Source organism: Miniopterus natalensis, chromosome 6 (assembly GCF_054644295.1).
Source record: "Miniopterus natalensis isolate mMinNat1 chromosome 6, mMinNat1.hap1, whole genome shotgun sequence".
In the NCBI taxonomy this organism is placed as follows: domain Eukaryota; kingdom Metazoa; phylum Chordata; class Mammalia; order Chiroptera; family Miniopteridae; genus Miniopterus; species Miniopterus natalensis.
Window position 1 is genome coordinate 87,187,266 of NC_142086.1, and position 22,650 is coordinate 87,209,915.

General features: G+C 55.3%; 1 protein-coding gene across 1 annotated transcript in view; it reads left to right on the forward strand.

Annotated features, from left to right (window-relative positions):
* Window positions 1-15,772, forward strand: part of PDE9A (phosphodiesterase 9A) — a 69,630-nt gene extending 53,858 nt beyond the window's left edge. The window contains exons 8-19 of the mRNA XM_087817836.1: window positions 215-296; window positions 1,589-1,663; window positions 3,851-3,937; window positions 4,635-4,739; window positions 5,038-5,120; window positions 6,201-6,357; window positions 9,125-9,238; window positions 11,610-11,714; window positions 12,423-12,551; window positions 13,022-13,117; window positions 14,367-14,478; window positions 15,699-15,772. Of these exons, the coding sequence (XP_087673962.1) occupies window positions 215-296; window positions 1,589-1,663; window positions 3,851-3,937; window positions 4,635-4,739; window positions 5,038-5,120; window positions 6,201-6,357; window positions 9,125-9,238; window positions 11,610-11,714; window positions 12,423-12,551; window positions 13,022-13,117; window positions 14,367-14,478; window positions 15,699-15,772 (1,219 nt within the window). The remainder of the gene's footprint in view (window positions 1-214; window positions 297-1,588; window positions 1,664-3,850; window positions 3,938-4,634; window positions 4,740-5,037; window positions 5,121-6,200; window positions 6,358-9,124; window positions 9,239-11,609; window positions 11,715-12,422; window positions 12,552-13,021; window positions 13,118-14,366; window positions 14,479-15,698) is intronic.
* Window positions 15,773-22,650: the final 6,878 nt, after the last annotated feature.

Genomic DNA, 22,650 nt, shown 5'->3' on the forward strand with positions numbered 1-22,650 from the left:
CTCAGGGGTCCAGCCCTGGGACCAGCGGTGAGACCCACCGGCGTTAGGATTTACTCTCCCGCGGCAGATCCGACCAAAGGGTCCGGGGTTTGCTTTGGGGTTGGTACGGGGTTTTTGTTTCTCTTTGCTCGGAGGAGGTCCCCACAGTCGGCGGCCCACCTGAACGCCAGCCTGAAGTGACAGTGCCAAAACTCATCTCTGCTTCCCTCTTTAGGACCAGCTGTCCCTGTAAATATAGTTTTTTGGATAAAGACAAGAAGTTGACGCCTCGACGCGATGTCCCCACCTATCCCAAGGTAAGATGAAATTCTGCCTCTGAAGAAACAGCATCTGTGTCCACAGCCCCAGGGCACAGGGCCACCCTCGGCCACCCTCGGCCACCCTCAGCCACCCTGGCCTCCTGGCCCGGCCCCTGACATCTGCACATGTGCAGAATCGGGCCGCTCCTGCTATTCTTAAGCAGAATATTTTTCTCTTTGACATTTGTTTAAAAAAACTGTTCCCAGACCATAGCTTACTGTGCCAGGAGTTAAATTTTTAAGTACTTTTTTTAAAATCTGCTTTTTTGGATCTCCTGTCCCTGAACAATACACAGTTATTATGCAAAGTTTTGCTTTTTGGTCACAAAAGATTTCTCAGTTACAATCAACCCCGGGCCCTTGTTAAAGCAGCTCTCCCTGGGAATTGGGAGGGGGTCTTCAAACAAGTACAGAAGAAGGGTCTCAGGGTGAGGGTCACCCACCTCAACAGTACCCTCGCTGACTGGTGAGCGGGCCCCTGCCCAACTGATTTTCAACACCCTCTGGAGCTAATATTCAGGCTCCCGCTCGCTCTCAGGGGCCGGGGCCCTGCTGGCTGTTCAAGGTTTTCAGACAGATACTGATGTCTTTCCCATAGGAAAATGTGACCGACATCTCTCATGTTCCAGCCCCAGAGCTCACAAGCCCAGAGCTCACAAGGTCCAAAATAAAGGGTCTCAGTGTCCCATTGCAGTTCCTTAAAAAAAAAATCAAAACCCCGTAAACCTGGGAGAATTGATATCTAATTCCGAAACACCGTATCTTCTGTCTAAAATCGCAGTTTCTGTTTTCTATCACGGTTTAACCCCAAATCTGGTGTCTGCAGAACCTGCCTCGGCCCACAGCTAAACCAGGGATGGGCTCCCCACAGAAAGAAACTCTTAACCCATATTTGAATTTATGCCACGTAATTTTTTTCCATTGACTTCATGTTACCACATTTTTTTTGAGTCAGGTTTATGAGGTATAACATACATGCAGTGAGTTCATCTTCTGTAGGTACCTTGTATTGTGAATTTTGACAAACTTGTGGTCATATAATGTCCACCACGGTCAAGGGATGAAGCGTTTCCATCACTCCAGAACTGTCCCTCCTGCCCCTGTGGCTGTGCCCAGCACTCTCACCCTGCCTGGGGCAGCCACTGATGGGATTCCTGTCCCTAGAGTCTGCCCATCCCAGGATCCTTGTAGAATGTACCTTCAGGTCTGTGTGCAGGTGTCCCTGGGAGGGGACAGGAGACGACACCCACCGTCAGCACAGAGGCTAACGCCACCACCTGTCTTTCCAGTACCTGCTCTCCCCGGAGACCATAGAGGGCCTGCGCAAGCCCACCTTCGACGTCTGGCTTTGGGAGCCCAACGAGGTGAGTGAGGGAGCCCCCCGGGGCCAGCACCTCCAGGACTTGACGGAAACACCCCCGTCTCTCCCCCTTTGCCTTTCTCCTTTCTGTTCTTCTTGTTTTAACTTGATCCTCCAGATTTTAGTTAAACCGACTCTCGGTAGGTTCAGGGGGCCCTGGAGACAGAACTCAGGAAGGAGGTGTCCGAGGGCAGGCAGTCTCGAATCCTGGGGTCCCGGCTGCAGGCGCTTGCCCCCCGGGAGCATCATCGTGGCATCGTCGTGAGTCCCCAGGGGCCGACTGCTGAGCCTACAGGCGCCTTCTCAGCTGCTGCCCACAGACCCCCCACACTGGGAGAAACAGCTCCCCAAGAGCGGGCTCCTGTGGGAGAGCTGCGCTCGGAAAAGGCACTTGCACAGGCACCTGTGGCCCCCGGACACGCGCAAGTCCCAGACCTGGGACGGCGAGGGGCTTAGCAAGGTATTTTTTTAAATTTCCAATGGAGAGTTTCTTGGTCTGCTCTGGTTCCCTGATCCTATCAGTCATACCCCTCTCTTTCCGAACCTCGAGAACACAAAAAGTCCCTCATCTCGGACATCAGGCCACCAAAATCCACGGATTCTTCCAGCTTCTCAGTAACAGAGACACGCAAAAGGCTGTCCCCAGCAAGCTGCCCACGTGGAGGAGAGTGGCAGCGATGACATCCCTGAGATGGCCGGGAAAGGGCTTTGGACCCTGAGCGTCTGCCAGCGCTGGCCTGGCTCCCAGGGCACGAGAGTCCCCTCAGTGACCGGTGTTCGTGTGCATCCATTGCCACTCTCCCAGCAAAGGAGAAGCCTCAGCAACACTGATGAATTTTGGACCATGGACAGCAAAGATGAACAACTCAAGGGTCACAGCTGAAAACTTCGACAGCCCTCCTGGCCCCCAAAACTGCATCTGGTCACCCACAAAGCAGCTTACACCCTGAGAACGTCTACTGAGTGCTGGGCTTGCAGGCTGGGCCTCCTGGGCCTCTCCTGAGTCCTCCACACTCCATCCCCCAGCCGCCCACTGGGACCAGCCGCATCACCCTGCTCCAGACCCACCACACATGCCTTAGACAGGGCGGTACACGGTTTCGTCTGCCGATCATTGCAGCTCTGGACTCTGACGTCGCAGCAAACATTTCATTCAGTGCATCAGGGTTACCTGGAATGGCGCGTGGGTGGGTGGGGTGGGGTGGGGGGTGTCGGGGCTGCAGCTCTCAGTCCTGCCTGAGGGCCTGCCTGGCCTGTGCAGGCACCAGGGCAGCTGGTGGATGTGACAGAGGCAGGGTACAGGTGTGTGGCCCTGGGCAGAGGAGCACTCGCAGGTGTCATGCTCTGCACCCACAGGTGACATTTTAATTGTCCCTGCTTTGCAGATCTGTCTCCCTGGGCTCTCCATCTAAGACCTGCTTTCCCAGAGGGCAAAACCCACTTTGCCAAACTTTAATTTACTAAAAATAATTTAATCTGTCTTCCCTGGCTTAATTAGCTCTCAAGCTCTGAGTGATAGTTAAATCGGCGATAACAGTGACAATAAGTCCTCTTTGGGCTAAAAACAAAATCTATTTCAACTTGAGCAGGGATTTCTTTGGAAGGCAGTGACATAAGGTTTGGGAGGGGACACTCCAGAACAGGCTACCTTCTGGGCTCTAAAATTAACACTAATAAGTGGCTTTAGTCCCAGTGGCCCCAGAGGGCCACAGTGAGGCATGTTGGGCATGAAAGTCGCCAGGGCCCCTTCACCCTCCAGCTCCGGCACGTGAAGGGCCTCTCTGCCTGTGAGGCTCGGCCCTCAGGTCTGCGTTAGATGAAGCCGAGTCCTGGAACCTCAGACTGCGATGTTGACCCACTGAGATTGTGTTTCATGTGTGGAGATAAAATCATTTCTAATACGGTCCTCTGGACATAGCGGGCTCCCCCTCATCCAGCCGTTGGCTGTTCTTCTCGCGTGGAATTCCACTGACTTCTGAATGCCGACTACACTTTCGAACCACACGTCCCTCCAGGGGGATCGAAACCCCCAATCAACAGGCTTCACTCTCAGGGGACCCGGGGCCCGGAGGGCTCACCCCCCGGGGACGGGCCTGGAGAAGCTGCCTGTTGCCCTGGGGACAGCTCCTGGGACAGTAGGGCCTGTGGCCTGTGTGCTGTTGACCATCCCTTGCCCTCCCTGTGCCCCCAGATGCTGAGCTGCTTAGAGCACATGTACCACGACCTCTGCCTGGTCAGAGACTTCAGCATCAACCCCATCACGCTCAAGAGGTGGCTGGTAAGTGGCAGCCCCCTCCAGTCCCTCTTGAACACCGTTTCATCCAGTTACACAGGAGTGACCATCTGGGCACCATCCTGATGGCACTGGGCATTCATGAAAGTTCTGCCAGGACATTCAGCCAGCCTCTGTGTCCCCACCACACACTCCACCCCTGAAGCTCCTGCCCCAGGGAGCAAGAAAACGGCGAGGACCAGGGCAGACAAGTGCAGCGGTGTGTTCTAAAGCAGGGGCGTGTGTGTGTGTGCAAGTGTGTGTGTGTGCAAGTGTCTGAGTTTGTGCATGTTTGTGGGGAAAGTGCACGTGCGAGTGTGTATATGTGCAAGTGTATGCATGTGTGAGTGTGTGTTTAGCAGCAGACCTTTTTAAAATAAAATATTGCTCAGAATCAAATATTGAGGCCTGTTAAAGGTCTATTGGTTACTGGGGACCCAGGGAGTGCCCCTGGCTCGCCCCTCAGATCCTTGTCAGTGGCTCCTCAGACACCCTCAGACCTGAGCCCACAGCCCAGAGGAAGCCTGGGAGGCCTGTCCCCACCCTGCCGTGTGGGCCGCCCCTTCCTCGCCTTGTACGTGCAGGAGCACTGGTGGCCTCGCGTTCAGACAGGGAGGCAGGGAGCACCCGAAACAGCTAGCAAGGGGCTTGGGAGGAGGGCGGGCAGCAGGCGCGGGCGGTCAGGACCCCTCGTCTCTCCCAGCTCTGCGTGCACGACAACTACAGGAACAACCCCTTCCACAACTTCCGGCACTGCTTCTGCGTGGCCCAGATGATGTACAGCATGATCTGGCTCTGCGGCCTCCAGGTGGGTCTCGGACAAGCCCTTCCAGGGGATGGCAGCGCCCCGCTCAGGGACTCGGCCCCCTCCCAGGGGGGCACCCAGGAGCTCCCCAGCGGCTCCTCCACCCTCCCAGGGAAACCACCCTGCCCATCCACGCCAGCGCCCTCCTAGGTGGGGCTCCTCCGGTTCAGTGGGCAAGCTGGCGCTCCTCGCCCCACCCGGGGAGCAGGCGGGTCCTCTCCCCCCAGGCGAGCGCCCGGAGGGGTTTCACCCTGCCCCGCTCCACCCCCTCCTCACCCCATCCCCCCTCTCTCTAACCCAGGAGAAGTTTTCCCAAATGGATATCTTGATCCTCATGACCGCAGCCATCTGCCACGATCTGGATCACCCAGGATACAACAACACGTGCGTGCACGATCACTTTTCCTCTTAAAGGGCCCTCGGTTCAGCTCAGTACGCAGGCCAGTCCCAAATCGGAGCTGTCAACGGAGGCCTCCGAGCCCCAGCACCCCCTCCGTGGGACCCAGCTCCCCACTTTGGAACTTTTTCCAAGGCCTAGGGCCTCCCTGGGGCAGGACCCTGAGAGGCTGCCACACCTCTTGTGGTCCTGGCTCCAGGCAGCGCCTCTGCACAGGCCTAGAGCCCTGGTGGTACGAGCGAGACCTGCCCTCCCCTGAAGCAGGGCCTGATGCCCTCACACGGACGGGATGCAGGCAGCCACCCGGCCCCGTTCTCTGGATCTCCAACCTGCTCGGCAGCCTCCCCGGCCTCTTCCCCACAGGGATGAGACTGCGGGCTAGGACTGAGCTAGAGGAGTGTGGATGGGGGGGGGAGGGGTCCCCGTGGGCCGTGGGGGCTTTGGTAGAACATTGATCCACTCCTGGCTCCGGGCACTGAAGGCACAGGGTCCCACTCCTCCTAACTGCGCAGTCCAACCGCGTGGCATTGGGTTGCATTTACAGTGACACGTGGCTTCTTTCTATCAAATGTGTGCATTTATGTACAAGTTTTATCGTATGCACGATCACCTCAAATGTGTCCCAGAACCTTGCTGCCATTTGTCAGGACCAGAGTGGATTCCGAGTGTCCACTCTCTGTGATGGGCCAGCGCGGGGCCTGGGCCACAGCGGCTGATTCTCCTCCCAGATGGCTGTCTTTTGCACACATTGAAATGTTTTGCAAGAGGCTGTAACAAAAGACCTGGTCGCCTTCAGGACACCATAATGGAGAAATTGAGATTTCTGGGTGGTGTCCACCTGGTAGGATGAAACAAACTTGGGATCATCTCATTAAAGGGGCAGCAGAGAGTCGAGGGAGCCAGAAGGGAGTTCCTGGCCTGGGCCGAGTGCAGCCACCTTTGCCAGCCCCTTCACAGTCTCCCAGCCCCTTCAGGCACCACTCAGACACCTTGGCGTGTTGCCCTAACTTACGGGTGTCTCTGAGTGCTGCTCCTGAGGCCCCTCTCCCCCCCCACCCGCGCTCCAGGTACCAGATCAATGCCCGCACAGAGCTGGCCGTCCGCTACAATGACATCTCGCCCCTGGAGAATCACCACTGTGCCGTGGCCTTCCAGATCCTCGCCCAGCCTGAGTGCAACATCTTCTCCAACGTGCAGGCGGATGGGTTCAAGCAGATCAGACAGGTGTGTGGGGGAGGGCACTCTGGCTGCAGAGTGAAGGGGAGTTTGGGTGGAGACAGTGAGCACGACTCCGAGAGAACCCCCTCTCCAGTGGCTGAGGCTCCTGGGAGCTCCCGGTCCCTCAGTGCCCACCAGGGATCCAGGGGCACTGGCCCTCCTTCCCTCTGCCTCTGAGGCTCACCCAAGAAGAGGTGTGTGCCCAGGCACGCGTACCTGGGATTCCACCGACGGCAGTTCACATCCCCTGCTGAGCTTATCCTTCGAGATGCACCCTTTCTCCATTGCAGCCCAGGGGGGTGAGGCTCACAGGCATTGGGTATTTGTCCAAGGAGGGAACTCAGTGAATCCATGGCAGGCCCTGGACAGACGCCTACTGCATCCAGCCTGGCAGAGCCCTGACCACTGTCCCCTTGCCCCCCGCTGCTGTCCCCTGCCATCCCATCACCCAGTCAGCCCCACTGCTCACTTTGGATAAGAGACTTTACCACTTCCCAGGGCACTGGGAAGGAGGGTGAGGGCACCATTCGTCCCAAGATAGACGCTGCCAACTCACCACAAACAATACCCCCTTCACGCAGGAGGTCCCACTGAGCACGACTCTGCACCACCCTCTGACGTCTGCAGGGGAGGGAAAGTATCAGGGTGATCTCTTGGAGGAATACAGTGGGTTGAATGGTAGCCACACCCCCACCAAAATATCCCCAGTATGTCCACCTTCTGCCCCTCAGACCTCATGAATGTAACCTTACTTGGAAAAAGGGCCTTCACAGTGTCATTAAGCTAGGGTCTCTGGATGAGATGATCTTAGACTATCCAGGTGGGCCCTAAATCCAATGACAAGTGCCTCTGTAAGAGACAGAAGAGGAGAAGCCACAGGTACATGGACGACAAGGCCCTGAGATGACAGAGTCAGAGACTGGAGTGATGTGGACACAAGCCAAGGACTGCTGGGGCCACCAGCAGCTGGAAGCAGCAGGAAGGACCCTCCCCTGGAGCCCTCGGAAGGAGTAGGGCCCTACCAGCACCTTGGTTTCAGGCTTCTGGCCTCCAGAACCATGAGAGAACACCTTTCTGTTTTACGTCACCCAGTCCGTGTGTGGCAGCCTCAGGACACTTGTACAGGAGCCATCGGCCGTGCCTGGAGGAGCCGTACACGGACAAGAACCTCACCCGTTTGATGTCTCTGTGGCATTGCTTGAAGACACACCTGATAAAGAGTCTAGAATCCAGTGCCACTCACCTCACTTCTGGAGAGCTCATAAACCTCACTCTATCAGAAAACAGCTTCATAAACCACTGTGTCCCCACTTCCAGGAAGGACAGGGCTAAATACGGTGCTTAATCATTGTTGCACTGAATCACTGGTTCCCGTACAATTCTCTTCTGTGTCCAGGCTCTCTGGCCTCTCCCCCAAGTTTAAGGAACTACCTGGGAAGCATGCGCCACACGTTGTCCTCATAGCCCTAGGGAACCTCTCTCCGAAGCAGGTAAAGTGGCGAATCCTGCAGATAGCACTGCATTGGCCGCTGCCCTGATGGCTGCCCAGCGATGCAGAGAATCGGAGCACCTGAACCCCCTCCATGCGAGGCTCCGCATCCTCCCTGCGCAGGAGCTGCCTGGCCGGAGGAGCGGCTTACCCCACAGCCGGGATCTTCCTCACACTGTGCCACGGGGACACACAGGGTCGCCCTGCCTCAAACACTTCACTGATGTTCAAACAAGATTTTTTTCCTGAGGATAAAATCAGTTGTCCCAAGTTTTAATAACATTTTGTCATTGAATATTTTGAGGGCCAGCTCCTCACGGGCATCAATCCTTTACTATTAGACAGTTAAATCTTTACGGGGAAGTCGTATCATTCAAAATACCAACATACATTTGAGATGATCTGTAGAGGCTGCTCTGAGCTCTGCATTTGATGCTAATGCTTTTATTTTCTTGAAAAAGTAGGACAGCGTACTCGGCACAGAAGCGTGTTTGTCAGTGCTTGTGGGATGGGTGGGTGGATGGATGGATGGACAGATCAACACACAGACGGATGGACAAGTTAGATGGAGAAATTGATGGGTAGATGAGTGGATTGGATGGAAGGATGGATGGATGGATGGATGGATGGATGGATGGATGGATGGATGGATGGTCAGATAGATGGTCATGGTTTTGAATTATGTTACTTTTAAACCAATATTTGATCAGCAGGGTCATAAAATATTTATATTAAAAACTCACCGCGTCCTCACGTACAGATTTGTTCATAGAAGAATGCCATTATGAATAACCAGACTTTGACCATTCCCAAGCAATAGATGCCCATATAATCACATACAGATTAGATAACAGGGAAAAATACCCTTGGAAAAGCAGTCATTGACCTCCAACAAGACCTAGAAGGGACTAACCATGTGTCTAGATTGCTAAACTGAGGGGAAGCATCTGTGGGTGGCTAAGCCTGCCGTCCGCGAGTGAGTCACCCTGGAGGCCCGGACGTGGCTGCTGCTGCTTCGCAGACCCAGCACAGGAGGCGCCAGGCTCCCACCCGGGCTTGAGCCCCAGCCTTCCCCTCTCCAGCTGCGGCCTGGGCAGGGTCCTTGGCCTCGTCTGGTCTCAGTTTCTGTATCTAAAAATGAGGACAGTAATTCCTAGACACACACACAGTCAGCATGAGGACCCCATGACCCGGTGTGTGCAGAGAGCTCGGTACACAGTCGGCGCTCGCTGAGGAATCGTTGGGATCTGCCCGGCCTTAGTGCTTTGCTCTTTCACTCTTCAGGGGATGATCACATTGATCCTGGCCACAGACATGGCGAGGCATGCCGAAATCATGGATGCTTTCAAAGAGAAAATGGAGAACTTTGACTACAGCAACGAGGAGCACATGACCCTGGTGAGTAGGCTTGTTTGACCTCTTGCAGGTGGCGGTGAGTGAGCCCTCCCCTCGGGCTCAGCCTGGAAACCCAGAAACCAGAATTCTTCACCTTGCCTTGGAGTGAGGTGTCGATAAAGCTGGTTTTCAAAGTCCCCAGTCTCACCAGGGAAAGCCGCCAGCAGGAACCCTCTCCTGGTAAAGCTCCCTCCTGGCTACAGGCAGCGTTTTTCAATCCCCGTCTCACTTGGTTTGAAGATAAGTGGGCGAAGGCGATTCATTTGCTCTGGTTTCCTGAGAATAAAGTTAGTTCCCCTGCGAAAGCACAGCTCCGGAAAACACGCTGGACACCAGCCTTTGGGAGGGCAACTTGGGGACCCGGTGGCCGAGGCCTGAGCCATGTTCAGCACCCTCCACAAAGGCCGTGCCCTGGCTGGCCCAAGCCTGGTGCCTGGCCTAGGTCAGTTCCCAGGAAGCGATAGGGCGGGGTGACGAGGGAGGGGCTAAAGGCAGCGCTCACCTCGATGTTCAGCCAGACGGTAAGCTGCGCCCAGCCATCCTTTGCCCAGTCGTGTTCCAGGCCCTTGTCCTGGAAGAGCAGCCCAGGAAGATAGATTCAGGCCCACACCCGGGTGGACCTTCATCCCAAACCAGCCTCAGACCTGAGTGCGGCCAACACTTTGACCTCAGACACCAGCAATTCCTGGTGACAGTCATTTGCACCCGGAGCAAGCCATCTGTGCCTTGGCCAGTCCCAGAGGCACTCTTCTGGCCGGTTCGGGTAGAAACGCTCTGGCCAAGTCTGACGAGTGTCCATCCGAAGGACCCACTGTGTGTCCAAACCTCCCCAGGCTCACAGGGAGTTGCCTCCTGGGAGACCAGACATGCACCCACCTGGGGAACAGCACATACAGGACGTGACTGGACACAGGCCTGTGCTGTGGGGGCCGCCATCGGGGACTGGGGTGGCCAGGAAGGCTGGAGAGGGGCCAGGGCAGGACCTGAGAGGACGCACTGGGGAAGAGGCTTCTGCAGGGTGGCGATGTGGGCTGAGTGCAGGCTGAGAGCCCGGGCCAGCACCAGGAAGACGCCGGGCGTGGGTGCAGAGGGCAGAAGCTAGAGCCACCTCTGACACTGGTGCAGTTCTGCTTCCCCTGGGCTGGAGGGGGCAGGAGGGAGCTGGTGTTGCCACTCCTGTGCAGGGGTTGGGTGCCGAGGCCATGCCCTGCCTGCTTTTATGTGATGGTCCCCTTCACCCAGTATTTCTAATGTGCCACTTTGTCACTCGGGGGTCCCAGCATTATCCACTTTTATTACCCTTTCAACCTCTGATTCTTTTTTTTTTTCCCCAAATATATCTTTATTGATTTCAGAGAGAGGAAAGGAGAGAGAGAGAGATAGAAACATCAATGATGAGAGAGTCATTGATTGAGCCCGCAACCCCGGCATGTGCCCTGACCGGGAATCGAACCCCGATCACCTGGATTCCAGGTCGACGCTCAACCGCTGAGCCACGCCCGGCCAGGCTAACCTCTGATTCTTAATGTCAGACGAACTCCATAAGAGTCTGGAAGCTTTGGCTGGAAATAAATGACCAAGATTTACTCAAGAGTCTTAGACTTTGCACACCAGACACACAACTAGGCAAAAACCCAGAAATGTCCCAGAGAAGAGGGAAAAACTAAGAGTTCTTATGGCAGAAAGTACCTTCTTGAGAAGAATCAGCCCTGCATTTTTGGCCCTAGGGTTGGTCCAGGATGGCTCCCAGTCAGACGCCGGGTGGGCTGGGGGATGGACGCCAGGAGGGCTGGTCATGTCCATTTTAGCCCTTCAGAGGCAATCAGTCAGAGGGTTACCTGGAGGTCTGACGGCGTCCCTGTCACACAGGACTGGAGAGTTCACGTGCAAGTCCCCAGGCTGGTTAGTACAAGAACAGTCATCTCCTGCCTCAGGCAGCGTGATTTTAATAATTCAGCAGCTTGACTGTAGTGGCTCCATTCGTCACTAGCGATGCCTCGCTGCACTTTTTCTGTATCCTCAATAATCAAAAAGACACTTTTGAACTTCACAATGTATATTCATATGACAGAGGGTCCTTGTGTTTAAATGGGTTGTTCTACCACTCAGGGTCCCTCCAGGAAAACATGCTGATCCTACAGGGGTGCAGTGACTCCCCCATTCTCCCCAGTTGAGGCTGAGGGTCTAGAGGTAGACCACCAGGGCACCCCCTACAGGTGACCTGGCCGAGCCTTGGAGGGGGCAGCAGAGCTCAGCCCCCTGGGCAGCACCACCCACCCACCCACGGGCTCCTCTCCTGGGCGGCAAGTCCAGCCCAAACTGCGGTGGGTTCAGGTCTTCATGCCGTTGCCTGACTCCAAGTCTCTTCTTTCAGCTGAAGATGATTTTGATAAAATGCTGTGATATCTCTAACGAGGTGCGCCCGATGGAAGTAGCAGAGCCTTGGGTGGACTGCTTATTAGAAGAATATTTTATGCAGGTGAGAGTATTTTATTTCATTTCAAGCCTCCTCTCTCTTCCTAACCCCTTAAACGAGATCCACATTTGAACCATGCCGGACGTGTCACAGTGGACTAGCAGATGGGTCAGCGGAAATTTCTCCAGCCTCTAGAAAGCCTTCCCGATAGGCACACGTCAAAAACGAAAGAGCTGTAACCTCAGACAGAGAGACAGTGACAACCTGGGAAAGCTAATGTTGTAAAACTGCCACCTGTCACCTCTAATGGAACCGCTGTTAGGGGCGGACATGTCAGAAGAAGGGCCTGGAGGTCGAAAACAACCGCAGGGGCAAGAAGGGCCCCCAGGGGTGGCAGGGAAGCTCTGGCACAGAAGGCCAGGCCAGCCTCGCAAAGAATGAAAGAATAAGCCACTGACTACAGCAGCTTGATGAGCCCCAAGAGGACTCGGAGGGGGGTCCTCAAGCTACTTCTGCCACTGAGCATCCTGTGACCCACTTAATCAGGCTCTGCCTGCCCCTCCCTCGGCCTCCTGGCATGGCCCTGCGCGCCCAGCATGCACCCTGGTTAGCAATCGGATGTCATCATCTGTGCTAATAATTAGTCATTGGTATTACTCATTTACATAATGCATATTAGCTCATTTATCCCTTCCTGGAAGAACAGCGATCCCCAGAGTCCCCCGGGTTCCCTGTTTCTTTCATTAATGCTGCTGTCTGCTGCACCCCCAGAGCGACCGGGAGAAGTCGGAAGGCCTTCCCGTGGCCCCTTTCATGGACCGGGACAAAGTGACCAAAGCCACTGCCCAAATCGGGTTCATCAAGTTCGTCCTGATCCCGATGTTTGAAACAGTGACCAAGGTGAGTGACCATCACCACACGCTGGATGTCACGACACACGAGTGCACACACAAGTGCACACGCTCACACACATGCACGCGAGCTGTAACTGCCTGCCTGGCACCCACCTGAATCCCCCTCCACTTTAACACGGACATGCCCAAAACTCATCCTCTCGCCTCTCCACTCGCCCCTCCCAGCTCCTGCTGCTCTGGCGTGTCACCCAGCGGCACAGCCACAGAGCCTCCTGGCCTCCCCTTTGGCCGCCACCATGGCCGGCCTGCTGGCTCCCGTGGAGACCTCCTCCGCAGTGTCTCTCAGAGCCACCCCGTGGCCTCCACTGCCCGGGCACCAGAGAGGAGCCTGTGGCAGCTTGGATGGAGGCAGGTTTCCTGTGTGACCCACCGAGACACAGGACCCACCACCTGTTGTTCCCAAACATTTTCTGTCGCCTCAGAGGTGGACTGTTGACCGAGTCTGTCTCCCGCCAGCTCTTCCCCGTGGTTGAGGAGAGCATGCTGCAGCCCCTGTGGGAATCCAGAGACCGCTACGAGGAGCTGAAGCAAATAGACGACGCCCTGACGGAGGTGAGCGTGGCCTCCCGGGCCAGCAGGCACAGCGGGCTCCGTCCGCACTGCTGGCGCCACCGAGGCGGCCCCTGGGGACGGGCGCTCATTCCACCCAAAGAAAAGGCAGGTCAGTCAGTCAGGGAATCCGCTGTGGTTGGACAGTATATGACAGCGCTGCCCCAGGATGGGACCGCGTGTCAGCGTCCGCAGCGTCGCCGACCCTGCGAGCAGCTCTGGCCCCACGCCCTCCCTCCTCCTGCCCAGGACTGACCTTGTTCAGTGAGAGGGCGGTGGGAAGAGATGGTCGTCCTGGCATGGAAAAAGCGGCCACCCTCCTCCCAGCTCTAGGCCAGAGACCCTCACCTGAGGCAGCTCGGCCACTCCCAGGGGTCAAGGAGGCAGACTGGGCCTGGCTTTAGGGCACTCTGGGGGGATTGATGCTGTCTTTTGGGGAGGCTCGGAGCTGGGGTGGAGGCTTCCCACAAAGTCCCGCAAGCTGGTCTGGCCGAGTCAGGACCCAGGGTGTGCAAATCTCTGCGTCAGGGCCCCCTCCTCTTGGCATTGCCCAAGAACCTTCCCACCTGACCTCCAGCCACCCAAGGTGTGGTGTCCCTCTCCCCAGAGGCCCTGATACAGCTGGAACGGTCTCCCTGCTGCCTCACACTTGGGCCCCATCTGGCCGTGGCTCACCTCACCCCATCCCACCCTGGCAGAGCCCCCCACCCTGGCTCAGTACCGTTTCTTCACTGCTAACTCCAGCCAGGGCCTCCCACCTGCCTTTGCCACTGGGAGCTCCCACCACACCTTGCCGAGGCTCGTCCTGTGCTGCTCTTGCCTCTGTCAGCCTACTAGACGCATTGTAGGTGCTCAGTAAATGCTGTGAGCCCGCTGACAAGCAGACCAGCCATCTCGGCCTCTCTAGTTAGATTCTAGAAGGTCACAGGCAGGGCCTGAAACTCCTAAAGCTTAAGAGCAAATGATACAGAGGACAGATATAAGAAGAGGCATTCCCCCCGCCCAGCCCCTGCAGGGGACCTATGGGGCCCCTCCTCTCCTGGGTCATCCACGAGTCAACTCGATGAAGGCCTTGAGTCCCCAAGTCCCAGCCCCAGATGCCCCAGTGGGGGCCACTGGGACCCTCCAAGGCGCCTTCCTGCCCCCAGAAAGGACAGCCCCGAAAAGGAAGGAGAAGGGCCGAGGACTCCGCAGTCACTCACTGTCCCTGAGCCTGACCCCCGCAGCCTTTTGTGCTCTGTTCTCATTACAGAAGAAGACAGAGAGCCTGACAGGCGGGGGTGCCGATAAGTCGAGGGAGAAGAGCAGAGATGTGAAAAAAAGCGAAGGTAATGCTGTCGGCATCGACGTCTCAGTAATTCCCGGTAAAGTGGAGCCAGTGGGATCTGAGGAAGGAGGGAGGGAGGAATCAAGAGGAAACCCAAATACCAGATATTTTTAAATGAGTGAAATTTGTATTCCTTGCTCATAATAATTAGAATCAGGCTCGGAAGGAAGGAAGGGGCATGCTTTAGTTAATTGGGAAAGGTCAGCAATTAGCACGTGTACCGCTCCTAAGGAAAAACACTTAGTAAAGCGTTTACAAAGGAGGCGTTTGCTGGCATCGCGGGGCTTGTTTCCCGAGCGCCTGTGACAGCAGCCGCCCAGCCAGTCCTCGCGGAAGGCGAGCGCCAGCCCATTCGGCCGAGGATTGGGTTACACCCCGCATGCGGCTGAGCCACCCGAGTCTCAGTTTATAAAGTACTCGGGGTGCCGGGCATGAGACACCGGGTGGGGTTTTATAAGAGGAGCAGGGGCCCCGGCACCAAGGAGCCAGGCCTTGGGTGCAGACGGTGCACAGGTGTTGCCGCTTCCCTGCGCCTCAGCCCAGCCTTTCCCCGGAGGCAATAACACTCTCGTTGCCGTCTCAGCAGCTAAGCAAGCAGAAGTCAGGTCATATTTCTGAATGGCTCGGAAAAGCAATCGAAATTATTTTGCCTAAACATGCTCGACAATATGTCCTGTGGCCTCAGTTTTCAAACACAGCCTGTGTCTCGTCCTGTGACATTTGCAATATCGCCTGCACATTTCAACCCCAACAGAAATAAACCCGTGGTTATTTTCCATCCTCAGCAGACCTGGCCTGAAGGAAGCAGGACACCCCAGGTGATCCCGCTCAGCCACCAACGTGAGATTTCTCGGCGCAGGGAGAAGCTGATCCTGACCCCATCGCGCTCGTGACCACGTTTTCTAAGAACCATTTTGTTCACTGATAACAAAAAAAGGAATTCATGATGCTGTACAGAATTTTTATTTTTAAACTGCCTTTTAAATAATATATTCTTATACAGAAATGAGTTCTGTGCTTTTTGTCAGTGGAGCAGTGTGTCAGATACACCGCTCTCACGTGGAGACAGGACGCGGTGCTGCTCAGAGGCACCGGGGCCCGCGCGGTGGGACATGCTATGTCCCCCGTGGAAACGGCATTGAAGGCCGGGCCCGCCCCGGCGCCTGGCGCGTGCGCGTCCTGCGTTCCTGAGCTGCGAGGGGACACTGGCGCCTGTGCGGGGAAGTGGGGACCTGAGGCAGCCCCGTCTCCCTGTAGACAACACCGAGTTCACGCGGGACACAGACACCGCAGCTGGTGCTCGTTTACTGCTGGTGGCCTCGGGCGTTTAACTCCCAGGTAAGAGAAGGCGCCGCGTGGACTCGGCACAGGGGAGGGTGTCCACTGTGGGGGAGGAGGCTGCCTTTCCTTCTGCCTCAGACATTCGCCAAATGAGCCTGAGTCTGTGGTCACTGCCCCGAAGAATCGTGTGAGAAAAGAAAGTCATCCTGAAGATGTGTGCAGTGCGTGGGGGCGGGGGCACAAGGACACTCGGGTGCTTCTGTGTGGGAGTGGGCGTGGGCGTGTGCACATTTGTGAGCGTACACGCACCTGTTACACGCCGAGCTCCCTCCCGCTGAGAAGGAAGTCAGAGTGACGGAAATGCGTCAGGCATCTGTCCTTGGCACAGTTCCTCAGACCCAGCAGCAAGCGGGGCAAAAACAAGGGACGTTGGATTCGCTGGGGAACAAAGGGGCAGGTGCGGGGGAGAGGTGGGGGAGGCGGACGGTGGGTCCCTCTCAGGGCAGCGAGACCTGGCATCCGAGCCCCCGCGGCACCGATGATGATTCTTGGCAGTGAGAGCTCTGGAGTAATTTCTGCTGTTTTCCTTAAAAGTAATTTTACAAAAAGTTAAAAATGCATTGGGCGCGCTAGTTGGCATAGGACAGAAGGTGGCTGGCTCACCGGCCTGCCTGTTCTCACTGCTGCTGGTAGGTGCCCGGAGGTGCCTATTAAGCAGCTGATGTGTGCCCCACGGTGCTAGAGGCCCTGAGGCCCAGCACTATGGAAACCTCCGCTGGCTCCACAGCCAAGGCTGCCCCCCAGCCTGATCTATGCGATGTGCTGACTACAGTTTACAGGGTGGGAAGGAGCCACGCAGAGATGTTCCTTCTGCTTACATATCGCCTGCTCGCCCCGGACAGGCCCATCCATCCTGACTGGGAGCCCTGGGAGGCGTCCAGAGGCCCCAGCCAGCCTCCTGCAGGGCGCCCCCTCCACTGGCCTCCAGACAAGGCTGCTCCTTCCTCCTGGCTGCCCAGCCTCTGCCAGTGGATGGAGGGTCATCCAGAGGCCGCCTGTTCTGGAAGGAGTCTGGCAGGACTGGGCTTGAACCCTTTGGGATTTCTCTACTTCCCAGTTGTGTGGGCTACGCACCTTCTGTGTCAGTGTCCTGTGGCTGCTGCCATAACAGAGTGCCCCAAGCTTGGTGGCTACAAGCAACAGGATCTTACTCTCTCAGGTCTGGAGGCCGGAAGTCCAAGGCCAGCGTGCGAGCAGGGCCTGTGGACTCCAGGGGAGGAGCCTTCCTCGCCTCTAACCGGTTCTGGCAGCTGCCGGCAACTCTCGTGTTCCTTGGCCTGTGGCAACATCACCCCAATCTCTGCCTCCTCCCCTGGATGTCTCACAGAGGTGTCTAAATCTTTTTTTTTTTTTAATATATCTTTATTGATTTCAGAGAGAGAGGGAGAGAGACAAACATCAATGATGAGAGGGTCATTGATCGGCTGCCTCCTGCACACCCCCGACTGGGGATCGAGCCTGCAACCCGGGCATGTGCCCTGACCGGGAATCGAACCTCGATCTCCTGGATCCTAGGTGGATGCTCCACCACTGAGCCACAGCTGGCTGGGCTAAATCTTCTTACAAGGACACTAGTCATTGGATCAGGGCCCAGCCTAAACTATATGACCTCATCTTGATTATTTCTACAACCTATTTACAAATAAGGTCACACTCATAGGTGCCAGGAGCAAGGCATCACTGCATGAGGCCATCACTGACATACATGTCCTGCCGGGGCAGGGCTGTGGCTCTGTGATTTGGGGATATTGTCTCTTGGTCAGGCTTCCCCAAACCAGGATCCAGCCAGGATCTGAGGAAGGCAGAAGAAGGGACCAGTGGGAAAGGAGACCAGCAGGCTCAGAGTATGAAAGAGATGCAGAGAAGGGCGGGCAGGGTCTCTCTGAGAAGACCGGGCACTGGGTGCAGAGTTACTCAAAAGCAAGAACTGATAGAAGTGGGTCAGAAGGAACAGGTTGGTAGAAAGCTAAGAATCCAGGAAGACTAACGATGACCGTGGGCCTGGTCAAACTCTAGCCTGAAGTGTTGCCTTCAACCATCTCGGTATGAAACGGAGAGTGTATCAGTTAGCCCTTGCTGAGTAACAAACCACCCTAAAACTCAGTGACTTGGAAAAATGTTTATTATTTCTCCTGGTTTGCAGGTTGACTGGGCACGATTGTGGGTCTGGCCTCACCCACGTGTCTGGCAGTTGTTTTATGTCGGCTGGAGTTTCAGCCGTGCCGACATCATGTGGCTGGGAGACGCGGCTCACTCACATGGTGGCAAAGTGGTCCCAGCAACAAGAGAGCATGAGCCCCAGTGCCCGAGCTCTATTCCAGTCTCCGCTTGCACATTTATGACGCTGTGGGCCACAGCAAGTCCTTGGTCAAGCCCAGACTTTGACAGAAGGAGCTGCAAAGAATTTATGGCCGTTTTTTGCCATCTGCCAGGGTGAGGAAGACCGTGGTTTCAGACACAACCGTAGCCACCCTCAGTCTCCACAGGAGGCCTGTTTCCACCTCCTCTCCACCAGGATGCCCACCCCCGTTCTCCTGAGCCTCCCAAGAGTCAGCTGACCTCAGGTGTGGAGGCCCACTGCCAACCTGCAGACAGCAGCTGTAGCCCTGGCTGGCCGGTGTGGCTCAGTGGTTAGAGCACCAGCCCGAGCTCTGAAGGGTTTGGTTCCTGGTCAAGGGCACGTCCCTGGGTTGCAGGTTTCCCACCCGGGTCAGGGTGCGTGTGGGAGGCAACCACCTGATGTGCCTCTCACGTCGGTGCTTCCATCTCCTCTCTCTCTCTCCTCCCCCCTCCCTCCCACTGTCTCTAGAAGCAACGGAAAAAATATCCTCTGTGAGGATTAACCAAAAAAAGCCGCCGAAACCTTATCGCCACCTTCTGAGGCTGCGATCCCCAACTCCCACTGAGGGGCTCAGCTCATCCGCTTACACGGGCTTCCATGCTGTCCTTGGAGCAGCAGCCCCAGGCCCCCTTGGACTCCGTTATCGGGGCTCCCGCCAGCACTGGTGGGATCGGCTGGTCCGACCACGGGAGGTGGGGGAAGCACTGCCGTCCAAGCGCCCAGCCTGTGAGCGGGCAGAAGGTGATCTGACTCTGGTATGATTTTGTCTCACCAGAATTTATACTTAGTCACTGTGCCAACCCGTCCGAGGGACCTAACAAAAATGTAAAGAGGGTTTAAACAATGGCCTTGCAGAAAAGCACATCATTAAGAGATTTTTTTAAAAAATCAGTGCAAGGTTTTACTCTGAGCCCCTAAGTGCTCACAGAAAGTCTCCTATTCCCCCTTTTAAATGGTGGGAGAGCAGAGTCACTCGATTTTCTGAGAAGTTCAAAGGAGATCTGGAGCTTCCAGGCAGCTCTAAGAGTGTCTAAGGGGGAGGGACTTTGAATAAAGCAGGGTGTATCCGTAAGACGTGACAGGCCATGGTGAAAGCAAACACTGCGTTTCCAGGGCATTCAATCTTATTTTAAAATGCTTATTTAAATAAGGTTAGATTGGGCAAAGCAAACGCCAAATGGTTTGAACAATCTGATCCTAATTTTGTTGGGGGAAATATTAACAACGGGCATTTCCCAGCAGGTTATTTCTGGGTGAAATTACAAGTGGTATTTTCCTGCATTCTCCCCACATCTTCCACAATGAAAACAATGCGCCACTTTGTAATCCAAAGGTCACCGGGGGCAGCATTGTATTTTGACGGGGCAGCCTGGCCGCAGAGCCACACCAATGATCCAGTGACCCGAGGCTCAGAGTCAGACCAGGTCCCAGGTGGGAGGCTGTGGATGCTGAGCACAGCGCCCGGGCCAGCGGAGAGGACCCATTTCTCACCCATGAGCGGGCAGTATTTTTCTTTATATTTATGGTCAGAGAAGCCCCATCCCATAGGGAAAAGCAGCCACACTCTGGGTCATCCTGTAGCCCCAGCCTGGGGGCGCCCTGCAGTCCTAATGCTCCCCCAGAGCTCACCGGAGTGAGGCCATTATTCCGGGCCGGTGTCCGGGGTTTAATTAGGTCCGCAACTGGTGGTTGTAATTAGGTGTTTAATTACCCAGATTCGACCATGCAACTTGAGCCGAGTGAACTTAAATACCGCCTGATCTTTTCACTACCCTGCCCATGGACTGTGGGCCTCCCACACCTTCCTGATACGAGCAAGTGTGTCGGACCAGTCGCGTCAGCACATGAGTTAAAAACCGCAAAAAACCTTGCTCCTTAAACAGCTAATGTCTGACAGGTGAGCTTCCCCCACCAGTATCTCAAGAAATGACCAGAGCAAACTGGGGTTGGTGAGTTCGGGCACCAGTAAACTCGAGGGGGAGAAATTCTCCGCTTTCTTGCTGGTGCCCAGCCTGCGTGGGCAAGAAGTGCTCAGGGTGCTTGACGAACACACGAATCTATGAACCAACAATTAAGTGGCAGGTACCTGGACGGTTACACAGCTAACCTGGTAAAAAATGATCGGGCTTAGTGCTCCTGTTTTGCATTAAAATAGACTTAAAGGAAGCTTGGAAGAGAACCAGAAGGTAAATGATGCTGTGCCCCTCCCCTGCTCCCCTACGCCCCCCACCTCAGACGACTCACTTCAGACAGGAGTTCACAGCCCCAGGGGAAGGCATGGAGTGTGTTTATGATCCGCGGTGAGGGGCCCCTGTCCACCACCTCAACTACATAGATTCTCAGTGTGTGTGTCTTTAGGAAAAATGCATCTGCTTTTGTTCAGAAATCAAAGGGCATAAATGGGAAATGGGGATGTTAGCATTATTGCAGAGGGGAATGGGGGGCTCCTTCCTCCTGGCCATAAAGGGTCATTTCAGTGGCAAAAGCAGCTCTTGATGGCTACAGGCAGTTCTATCAGAAATGGAGAGGCCAGGGAGGGGGTTGGGGACCACACGGTGAAACTGGGGCTGGGGGCTCACTGAGGCAAACCTGGCTTCCCTGGCTCCGCACCATTGTCGCCACCCACGGCTGATGAGTGAGGCGCCGGTGAGGTCAAGCGGCCCCTGGGGAGAGGTGAGCGGTCATGCGAACCCACCAGGCCCACGTCCTTGTGTATTAGCCGAGGGACCCTCCTGACCGCAGCTTGGCTGGTGAGTCACCATTTGCCCCCTCGGTGCCCACAGGGAGGCTGAGGAAAGACCCTTTCCTCCCAGTGCGATCGATCACTTCTCACAAGCACTGCTTCTCCCTGAGCTAGAGAGAGCCCCGCACCCCTGGCGGGGCCCCTGGGACTGGTCCTTCCTGGGGCACTTCCCGCTGCGTCTCTAGGCACAGTGCCACAGCCTCTCGGGACTCCACAGTCCCCTCCAGCAGGATCTTCTGTGGTTCCTTTAAATCCCCCACAAGGAGAGTCAACACTGAGTGTGGTGCAGAAGACCCTGGTCATCAAGGCTGGGCGCCCAGTTACTAACCAGTCCACAGACTGTGTCCAACACCCCAGGACACCCTGCCCGCAGCATGCCCTCACCCTGGGACACCTTCCCAGCCCACAGGATGTCCCCACCATCCCCAAATCTGGGATGCACCATTCAAAGACAACAAGAGGCCTGATTTTCTCTGGGTGGTTTTGTCAGACTCTCGTTTCCATGCCCAAGTCTGGTCCCCGAGATGCCCGGGGCTGGGCTGGATCAGCAGGTGTTCGGAAGGCAAAGGCCATTCAGAAGTGGTCTGTACGGTGACAGGTCTCACAGCACAGGGTGCTCAGGAAACGTGAGCAAGTCTAAGAAATTAACCTCTCTTGGACAGGTTTCATAACCAAGAAAATAATCATTTTTTTTAAATCAAACTTTTTAAGTTGAATAACTGTAGATTTCCATGTAAGAAAGAATACAGAGGGATCCCAGGGACCCTTTACCCAGATTCCCCAGGGGCGGCATCTCGCACAGCTGTGGGTCAGCATCACACCCAGGATGTGGACACTGACACGGTCCAGGGAGAGAACATTCCATCCCCACAGGGTCCCCCCTGCTGCCCCCCTGCAGCCACACCCCCTTCCTCCCGCCCCCACGAGCCACCACTCTCGTCTCCATTCTACAACTGTCACTTCAAGAACATTATATAAAGTGAATGACACACTATATGACCTTCCACTCAGCATCGGTCTCTGGAAATTCACCAGGTTGTTGTGTGGACCGGGAATCTGTCCCTTTTTCCTGCTGAGCTCTGTTCCATGATGCGAGTGGACACAGTCTGTTTAACCATTTACCCGTCGAAGGACACCCGGGCGGATTCCAGTTCTTGCTCCTTCGAATAAAGCTGCTATAAACGTTGACTAAGAGGATTTTATGAATCTGACCTTTCATCTCTCTGAGATGAAGGCCAAGGAGTGTGATCACTGGGTAATATGGTAACTGTTCGTTTACTCTTTCAAAAAACTGTCGCTCCAGAATGGCTTTGCCATTTTCCTTTCCCATCAGCAACGTGCGAGTGATCCAGTTTCTCCACACTTTCGTTCCTTTTTTGTGTTTTCACTATTCTATTTTAAGCTTTCTGATGGGTGTGCGGTGCTGGCCCACGTGGCATTAATTTGCACGTTGAACATCTGGAAGAATGTGCTCTATAAACCCTCACTGACAAAATGCGTTCATGTCTTGTTTGGGGAGGGGACCGAGGGTTGATATTGTTTTTTTGCTGCTGAGTTTTAGAAGTTCTTTGACTACTACAGATACCGGTCCACTGTCAGGCGTGTGGTTTGCAAACATTTTCTCCCAGTCCGTTTGTCTTTTCATTCTCTTAGCAGCATCTTTCACCAAGCAAACATTATCAACCTTTTGATGTCATGTCTAAGAGCTCTCTGCCTCCCTAGATCCTAAGATTTTCGTCCATGTTTTTTCCTAAAAGTCTTATCATTTTACATTTTAATCCAGG